At 40.5% G+C, this 10,065-nt stretch overlaps 1 protein-coding gene across 1 annotated transcript in view; it reads left to right on the top strand.

Annotated features, from left to right (window-relative positions):
• Positions 1-4,965: 4,965 nt before the first annotated feature.
• Positions 4,966-10,065, top strand: part of LOC127012710 (vasoactive intestinal polypeptide receptor 1-like) — a 29,344-nt gene continuing 24,244 nt past the window's right edge. Inside the window, exons 1-2 of the mRNA XM_050890944.1 lie at positions 4,966-5,101; positions 5,307-5,377. Of these exons, the coding sequence (XP_050746901.1) occupies positions 4,966-5,101; positions 5,307-5,377 (207 nt within the window). The remainder of the gene's footprint in view (positions 5,102-5,306; positions 5,378-10,065) is intronic.

The raw sequence follows: 10,065 nt of genomic DNA, 5'->3' as shown, positions 1-10,065 counted from the left end.
GGGCTTGATTCATTTGCCCACACAAAGGAATCTAGTTCCATTTACCCAAGTAGCCTCAACCTGCCATGCCTTCAGTGCCCGTGTTTCATATCTGCCAGCCTCCTGTGAATGTTAAATATACTAAGGCGTCTCAGTTGGCACTGGGCACCTATTATTGGGAAACTTAATTGAGCCTTGAAGTGTATAAAGTTATACAGCATCTTAGCCAATACAGTCAATGGAGTCAAAAGAACCATTCAACGGACTAAATGAAGGTGCCATTTTAGATGATTATTGACCCTAACGGAAGCTTAAACATCCAATCTGCATCTAGACACCTACACGTTGATATCTAAATTTCTCAATGTCTTTAACAAACTCCACCTCTCATTCCCTCTGAAGTCACTTAAAAGAGATAGAATGGCTTAGGACTCAGTACCTCCCACCACAATATAGTACAAATGAGTTTCTAATAGGAACTTTCTATGTCATTCCCATAACTGTAAAGGAAGCCTACCTAATTAGTTTAGACTGTCTATTAACCACAGTGGGAGCTCACTGTTCCAGCTTACACGTCCAGATAGATGCCTACATTAGGTAACCATACCAGTGTGTGGAATTTCACCCCTAAAGTAAACATCTACATCTGAGCGATCATTCTATCCTCCTTCTAGAGACGGCGGAGAGGAGTACGCCCTGAGGAATTGATTATCTTGTCCTCTGTAGGCATCTAAATTATGTCAGGCAAATTGCATTCAATGGTGTGTGTGACTGTGAAAATAACCTGGAATAATCAGTTCATATTTACACTCTTAATGTCTGAAATTAGATGAGACAAGTACTACTGTAGGGGTATGAGATGAGCTAGCTCTCTGAGCCCCTTCTACAGTCAGCGGAGAAATTGCCATAATCAAAGCGAAAATTCTGGACAAAAGATGCCCTTCTCTCTGTTAAACATAAAAGAAGCAGAGACAAGTATACACTAGTTACTGAACTTCTATGTTGTTATAGGTTACTAATGTTTACCTATCTTCTATTTTGTGGACTCAACCTATACCTAGGAGAAACATGGATCTTTTCTTGGCCTTTATGAGGGGAGCAAGCTTAGTCTTAAAACTGCATTTTAGTGAATAAAAATCAGTGTTGTTCTATTCATCATGAAAAACAAACAGAAATGAATTTAAGTTGAAACAGCCACAGGAAAGCAAGAAAACAAATGAATTATGTAATGCATAAAACTATTTCTGAGGACAGGAACAGCTGGTTTGTCAACTCTTTAGAGACTATTAATAGGAATGAAGATTGCATTGTGTGTCACTGGGAAAAGTAACTTCCCTTAGGTTTGAAAAAACAATTTTCTTATTCAACAAATAAGATACAATAAAAATAGAGAAGGAATCACTGACTTTTTTTTTTTTTTTAAGTAGGAATATTGAAAAGATTAAAGGAGTTTATTTTTAAAAGAATCTAAATAGTATGTTTATGGTAGATAAGTACAGAGAAGATATATTTTTCAAATTTAAAAAGCATCTTAGATGCTTGAGTGGAATTAAGTTTACAGATTAAAACATGTGCGACAGAATCCATATGAGCCAAGTGTCCATGATTGGATGACAAAACTCTGCCTGTATTTCTGTGGTGTCCCTGGAGTCAGGCCAGGTAGCAATAACGGAATAGGGGTACATACGGAGTCAGAGCCCCAGGACACAGCAGGGGTCAATTTTACCCAAGAAAAATAGTAAGTAGATAACACAGCTAGTGTATACAAAGAAAATGAATTGGGCAAACTATCCTTATGCAGCTCTAAGTACTTGTTTTCTGATATTTAATGCCTTACTTCTTTGGCATCTCAAAACCAATGCATTTCTTCAGTTGTTTTATCTTCCTACTTTCACCCCACTCTCTCAAACATCCCACAGAGATCACCCTTAGGAATAAACCTTCCATCCTTTTTATATACCCTCCATTTTTTAAATACAGTGGAGTTTTGCTTTTAATTATAGTTGCAATATGTTTGTCAGTAATGTCAAGTTCTATCTCACCACTGGATTATGAGCTTTCAGTAATTGCAGCTTCTTCCCATACTCCCAGGACTTTTTGTTTTGCATCTTTAGTCAGATTTATCAAAAGATCGTTTAGAAATGTCAATAGATTCACCTTTATTGTCTGGCTGACGGCTCATATTGCAATGTGGTGCTGGTGCACTATACTTCTGTTGTCTAAGGAAGTGCTTGTATATGCACACAGAGGAAATGCAGTTGCGTTTCAGAAAGATTTTTGTTATGGAAAAGCCTTATTCAGGTAGCATATGGTATCGAAAAAACGTTCTCCAGCTTCCACAAAGGTTCTACGCAGCTCAGTAAATGTCAAGTCATTTTCATTAAATGGCATCAATTGATTCAGAATATCCATGATGGGGATTAGGAAGAATCTCAGGTCTATTGCTTCATTGATTAAGTTTCATACCATCACGATGGCTAGATTGCTTGTTGGTGTTAACAAGAGGAGATTTTTATGCACATCAGAGTTATATTCTGAGCCTAGATTGGTGTTGTAGAGCAGTAGGAAACCAAAGCTGGTCCTTATCTTAGATTAGTTATCCTATAATTGCTGAAGAAAAAAAAAATTGCTTAGTTATAGCCAGCTGATCAGGCAAGGAACTATTTTGTGATAAAAAGTAGCAAAATGCATCAGAGCATACAAGACATTACGAGAAGCATTGTTACTTTCCTGCATTATTTCATTATTGGATCTTCGTTGGGCACATACAGAGAAATAACAAAGAGTAGAATGAATAAAGTAAATGAATATGATAAACAGAAATTAGGTTTTATCCTAAATAAGGTTTTAGCCTACAAAAGGATCTGTTTAAAGTAATGAAGGGATATAAGTAGACTAAGTAACTCAGAGACTTTAATGTAGGCGAGATTTATAACATTAACTACAGTGAGATGTTTAAAAACCCAACAAGAGCAGGCTTTGTTTTCTTTATTAGCATGGGCAAAAATTCTTACAAGAGGAGTTTCCAGCTAATTAATTTAAAGCTCAAGAATTGGAATATAGCCTGGTTTTTAGATCAGCTGGAGATCAGATAGGAAAAGCAGATGGTGGAGAGAAAATATATAAGGAAGGAAGCACTGAGAGACCACATCTGCTTGAAGAAGCAATGCCTTCTTCTAAGGACCGCTTATGAACACCCATGTTAAGAAACTACACAAAAAACTACCCCAAAAAATGGTTCTCACTTGGTTTTGCTCCAAACTAGGAGCCTGGTTATGATGACCTAAAAGACTTAATCAAAGTGACCTGAGAGGGCTTAAATAATGGAATCCAGTTGAAATATTGTAGACTGGAATATCGTGCTGATATTCATTTAATTGCATCTTTGTGTTTACAGTGTGACTCCTGAGAACAAGGTTTTTTTGAAACACAGCAACCAAAGCCCTGAGCAACATGACCTGACTTTGAAATTTGACCTATTTTGAGGGGAGGAGATGGTTGGGACCAGATCTCCGTAGGTCTCTTCTGACCTAAATTCTTCTGTTATTGTATGATCTTGTATACACAAGTTGGTTGAATACTGTTCAGCAGGAATTATGATCTGTTCCTATTCTGGGGGTATTTGATAGGCCTCTACTTTGCACTTTCCTTTGCATTAGAATTAGGAACTGCCTGATACCATGTGGTGCCTGCCTTGTAGTGGGATCCTAAAAATTATTCCAGTGTGATGAGAACCACCTTATTGACTAGTGAGAGTTGGCCACAGCTTTAACTCATCCATTACAGATAGGGGAAAAACAGTCAAAATCAGACTTCAAATGATTTTTTTAGGTTTTAATCTCTTTATTTTATAACAAACTTGATTTTTGGAGTAGCATTTGAAGCTTATCTGTGCAGGTAAGTGATCAGATGCCATTATGCACTAGTGAAAGACAAACATATAGAAAAGAGGAGGTAAATGAGAATTAGGCTACAAATGTTATCCCACAAATCTATGCCTTCATCCCCCTCTTTATTCTGCACAGGTTGCAGAACTGACTGTCTCTCTAGCATGAGCCTGGGGATACTATTTGATTTTAGACCCAATTTCCTTTGATTTGCAAGACTAGGGTGGGGTACATCCTGATACAAACGACCCACATTTCAACATTTTAATACAGCTGTCCACACATGGACAAGTTGTCTAGATTCCCATTACAACAGAGTGATTTGGTCAGGACTATCAGGGTGCAAAGAGAGAAATTAACAGATACCACTGACATGACTCAGTTTCTTAAACATATGTAAGGAATGCCACTCAAGGTGTCCTTGTACGTCTGAAATATCTTGGTGGAGCTAGCAAGCATAATATAGGACTTATAGGAGAGCTATACACTCATGAAGAAAGCTGCAAGAATATATATTTCCTCAAATGGCATTTGATGCCTATTTTGGGGTAACTTAGATGTGCCCTGGATCTCCTCTGACTATACAGAACTCTTGTGTTTAACACCATTGGGAAATAACGAATGATAAACAGGATATGAAATAGCACGTAAATCTTATCAAGTAAAAATGCTTTTGTCATGTCCACGATTCCTGCTCTCCCAGGCCCTGAAAATATCTTGGTGCAATATTTACTGTGGCAAAACCCAGAACTGGTGCCTAGGTCCTATGAACCCTGACATTTAAAAAATTGCTATCATTTTTTTGCCTTTTTTTTCCCCCAAAAAAATCCAAGCCGTAGGCAAGAAGAGCTTCAGCTTTTACCTATTGCACCAAGAAATAAAGCTATGTTCGAGGCATCTTTGTAACACAAGGGCCAAAAAGACCTTACGCAAGTTGTGGATGAAATTCTCTGTCACTGCTCAAAATTTTCCATCTGAGAGGAGGGGGATGCCAAAACCCAGAAATTCCATCTCTGAGTCCCCAGGGAATACCACCCTGTCAGACCCAGATCGTTGAAAACCCGGACCCTTTGAAAATCTTCTGCCACCGGCCACAAGCATGGTCCCATTAGCAGAAGGAGGGGTGAATCCCGTATCTCTTCCTGCACAGAGAACATCTGCTTCCAAATACAAAATAAAAGACCAGTCGGTTCTCCAGCTCCCCGCAGTTTTGCAGGTGGGCGACCAGAGGACAGGTCCATAGAGGTGGCTCCAAAATCCCAAGGGGATGCTAGAGAATCTCCTTCCCTCAGCTGCAAGCCTGGTCCTTCGGGATGCGAAGATGTCGGGCTCTCCCAGGAGGGTCCCGGGTGTCCGGGAAGGGAGGTGCAAGGCTTTCCAAGGCGGGTCTTGGGCAGGTGGGGGCGGGCTGAGCCTCGGCTTTTGGCAGCTTCACAACAGGCAGAGGGAGAGGGGAAACCCGGCGGCTGCTGCGGAGGATGCGAAGTTTGTGCTGGCTGCTGCTCCCGCTGGTGAGTACCCGGCGGTGGTCCCGCTGGGTTTCGGGGGATAGGGGCGGGGGAGGTGGGGCACCGCACATCTGGCTCCTGACACTGTTACCCACAGCTGGATGGCTCTGCAGCTGCCCCGCAGCATCCCGGGGGAGGAGGAGGGGGGGGGATGTCCGCAGAGGCAGGATAACTTTTCTCATAACAGGGAGCAGGTAGAAAGAAAGAAAAATAAGGAAAGGGTTAAAAAAAAGGGGATGGGGATGTAGGAGGAGAGGAAAGGAAAAATGTTCCTGAGTTAGAGGCTTGACCCAGCTCTTGTCTTTAAAATTTTCCAGCCCTAAGATGCTATTAATAAATGTCTTTTCATTTCCATTCATTAGAATTGCAGTTTCCAAAGGACAGAAAAGCATCGCTAAATCAGAATAGCTGTAGCATGGCTTTAAGAGGGACAGACGGGGACAGCTTGCTGTCCCAGTTGTCCTGAGAAAGGCAACTTCACTGAAGAAGGAGGATAACTAAAAAGGAATAGTTCCTCCTGATGGATTTGGGACATTTACCTCTTTGAGAGGGCACTGATGTTTTTACTGCCAAAGGCATCTGCTTATAATATCACCAAGCAGGAGCATGAACCGTCTTATGTCTGCTGTGCACTGGAGGCAGCAGGTGAGATTGTAACGTTAAACATCAGGGGAGATGTATGAGCACGGAGACACAATTCAAGCACGTATATCCTCCTAAGCCGTCACTACTGCTGGCATTGCCTGGGCTGGTTAGCAAAAGCTAGTTTAAGTACAAGTACAGTCATATATCCTCTTTGCCCTCAATCTTCAGCGTCAGGGAAGTGTTTGGAAACCTTCCTATGGGTGTGATTCCCAGGGGCTCATTAATTCCAACTTTAGCCATTTCACAGTTAAATGTTTGGTGTAGGCTGGGATCCAGACTCCCGCTGTAGTGCAGGGGGAGACAGTCACCTTACTGGGAGGAATTTCATCTTCTCCTGAGAAAGACAGACGGGGTGAATGTTCCTCTAGGGCCTGTTTTCTTCCACTGATAATAGCGAGAGCCTAGATGGTTACAGACTGGTCTTGACCCTTCAGTTTTAAAAGGTGAAAGATGGGATGTAAATTTTCACACCTGCACCTCACATCCTCTGGAACCCGTTTTTTCCTCTGTATTTACACAGCTTTATGTACAAGTGATAGGATATAGGTCCTTGTTACGTAAACCTTGTCACATATAATTGTTATCATGTGTAATACCCTTCTTTCAGGGAAAACTAGTCAGCCTGTTACACTGCTACAGGTAGAGGTGACTTTGGCATCTGGACTAGCCTTTTTACACATAATAGGGGCACAACTTATTCTTGCAGCTGTCAGCAGAGTGGAGCTAACCTGAAGTGATGTATCGTGCACATCTGTGGGCTGCCACACATTATTTTAATGCTTTAGCATATTGCAGCAGACTGTGCCCATAATAAAAGAAATTCTACAAACTGCATGCTCTACGTAGCTTTTGGCCTCAAACTATTGCTCGTATATGAACTCCTACTACATGTCCGGTAAGACTCAGTGCTCTAAATATCAGTGAGTTTCGTGTCTCAAACTAGGTCTCGTGGGAAACTATGCACCCTAAGTTAGACAGTCAGGGAAGGCCAGAGACACATAGGATGTATTGAGTAAATAGTCCTTTCATATTTCAAAGGATCATATCAGAGCAGAGAAATAATTCTAGTGTGGATTCTGCAAATAATTCTTTATTCAGATATGAAAATAAACCAGAAGGCTAATCCTGAAAACTTCCTCTGTGAAACTGGGTACTTTTACCTCTACCAACTCCACAGGGAGCTGTATGTTGCAGGATATACTTTGTGCCTTGCAGAATAGAGTCCCTGACATTAAAAATTACCATTTGCTTGTAAGTGACAAGGAACAGAGAGAAGTGGGTGCTGAAATGCATAAAAATGACTTTTCCTGGCTTAAAGAGTTCAGAGTCTCAGGAAACAGAGGATGGGGAGCAGAAAAGACTCTGCATTCACTGTCCTTCCTGCTGAGCTAAACTGCTTTCTTCTTCAAACATGTAATAGCCTTTCACATTTCGAGGGAAGGGGTTCAGTCTGATCTAACGAATGGAGGTGAGAATGGAAACATAGATGGCTGATCATTGAGCTATACATTTGCTTTAACAAAGCGTTTCTTGTGGTAATAGGCATATGGATCCAAATTCATGGCAAGATGCTGAGCTCCCAATAAAACAGAGCTGGGTGCCTAAATTTCTGATCTAGCTACTATCGGCTAATTTGTGTTGGAGGGACACACATGCTTCTTCTAGGGATCCGGTCCTTGCAGACCTTAAATTCTCCTCCATAGGGAACTGGAGGTGTGGAAGACTCAGTCTGTTTAGGCGTTTCATTAGCCTGGAGGGAGTTAATGGAGGGAGACAGGCTCCTGTAGAGTGAGTCACTCTGTCCTCAAATAGGTGTCTGAGAGAGGTAGGAGGAATCCTTCCCTGGAACTGCTTGTCTGCCTTCATTGATCATTAAGGGAGGCTTGATGGGGGAGTTTAGATTAATCACCTAAAATTATCTATCTAAAATTAGGAAACTTGTCTAAAGCGACTCATTTAGCCTTCTTCAGTATTACTGGGAAGAGGTGGAAACACTCCAAGAACAATGGCTATGGCTTCAGTTGAGTGAACTTGCTGATGGACTTTGACATCTAGGTTTCAGTTCTTTGGGATTAGGTGACGTGAAGCCCACCTTTCGACAAACATACTACACACGCAGAAAGGGAGAAATTTCTCTTTAATTTGGAGGAATACTTGCAATAGCAGAAAACGAGGATCCTCAGTTATTAGTGTTTTGTTATACTTTAAGTGTTAGTGATAATTAAATAATCTACCACATTTAGCATAGAACTAATAAATTCATTTTCATTTTTCTCAAGGTAATACTAATTGCATAGGGTTTATACACAAAATAAATTAGTATGGCTGTATTGTCACATACAGAATACCTATGAGTAAATACATATAGTGATATACATGGATATGTATGTATAGCAAGTACTGTTCTGTATAAGGCTGTGCAGTTAAATATAGTCAGATAAATACAATCCAATACACAGAGGAGCATTCAAGCATTACTCCAATGTCTTAAAAACAATCTTGAAAAGATATTCCTCTAAATGACTGTGAGGCAATCAGTGTCTCAGCTTCTCTAGTTCCATAGGTAATCGAGTTAGAAAGAGAAAACAAACACTGAAAATGTCCTCTAGGTAGTCATTTTCAGCCAAAAGGACTCCTGAAATAATCTGTTTAACTGGCTGAAGAGAAAGATTGGAAATAGGTCTTTACCTTTGAGGTTGAAAGCTTCTGGGATCAAGACTATGTCAGAGCTTGCAAGTTGAGGGCAGGACTTTCTATGATAACTAAATACATTGCTGGTGACCGCAGTCATGTCACTGCTGTGGTAACCTCATGCTTTACAGTCAGTCAAAATCAAGAGTGGTAGACATGGCTTGGGTATGGTAGATGCTCATCTATTTTTACAAGCGCATTTGAGTGGTGGACATTTTTGCTGCATAAGAAATCTTTGGTTATTTTTTATAGTTTCTTGTAGTTTTATGATAGAACATAATACTACAGATCTTTTACATTATAAATATCCCAGAATTACTTACAGGGCACAGTGGATAGGAAGATCCTTACTGCGGTGATTGTGAATGTAGCTGTACTGAAATGGACAAGAACTTATGGAGCTTGAGGTTGGTCCCAGCTCCCTTCAAAGCACATGTGAAAATTGGCCCTGACTTCAGTGACCTGTGCTTCCCAGTCTCAAAGCTTTCTAATTAGCACTTGGCTTTTTGAAAAAGGAGTTACACAGATAGAAGGAGACAGGCCTTACGGAAGATTTTGATAAGATATATTCAACAGACTGAGAAGTTTATGAAAAAGGCTGAGGTTTTCTTTGTCTTCTTCAGTTATTCAACCTGTGTTCAACATTTGTCATGAGCTTCCTTCCATCCTATAAGCCTTCCCTGTTCATCAAACTTTCAGTTGAAAAAAATGTGTGCATTTCAGAGCATATCCTGGTTCTCTGCACTGTGTCTTTGGCATCACTGGCCAACTTTTGGGACTGACTGAACACTTCATTCCACAGTTAAAAATGGGCAGAGGATGCAGGCATTTTTGCATGTCTTTGCTGTGCCTTTCTGTATCCTAAAATACCAGGTGAGTTTTAATCCTCCAAGCTGGGAGTCAGTGTGTGATGTGAATGGCAGACAACTCTGGTTTTGTATAAGGGAGAGCTAAAATATTCAGGCATCAGAGTCATATCAGAAAAACCGAACAGGGGAAGCAGACAGAGAGAACAGGGAGTACAGAGATGATTTCAGAGCAGATCTGAGATAAGATCTGAGACACGAATGAAAGCTGTAGAGACAGAGGCAAAAAGAACAGTGATGAATATTCTTAGTAAATGATTTATGCACTTGACGCAAAACCTAGTCGTGAGGTTTTAGGATTGCATGGCATTGGAAACTAAACCAGATCACTGGAAAGACCCTTCAAGTTCTTGAAACCTTCCCATCCTGCCAATTAATTCAGCCACTTCTTCAATTTTTGACTAATTTTCAAAAAGACTAACTGTTACCAATTTACTTCTGGCTCTTTGATCCCATTGAATTGCTTTTTCAAAAGTGACTAATATATTT

Source organism: Gymnogyps californianus, chromosome 2 (assembly GCF_018139145.2).
Source record: "Gymnogyps californianus isolate 813 chromosome 2, ASM1813914v2, whole genome shotgun sequence".
NCBI lineage: Eukaryota > Metazoa > Chordata > Aves > Accipitriformes > Cathartidae > Gymnogyps > Gymnogyps californianus.
Note: the sequence above shows the minus strand (reverse complement) of the source record. Positions and strands in the feature narration are given on the sequence as shown.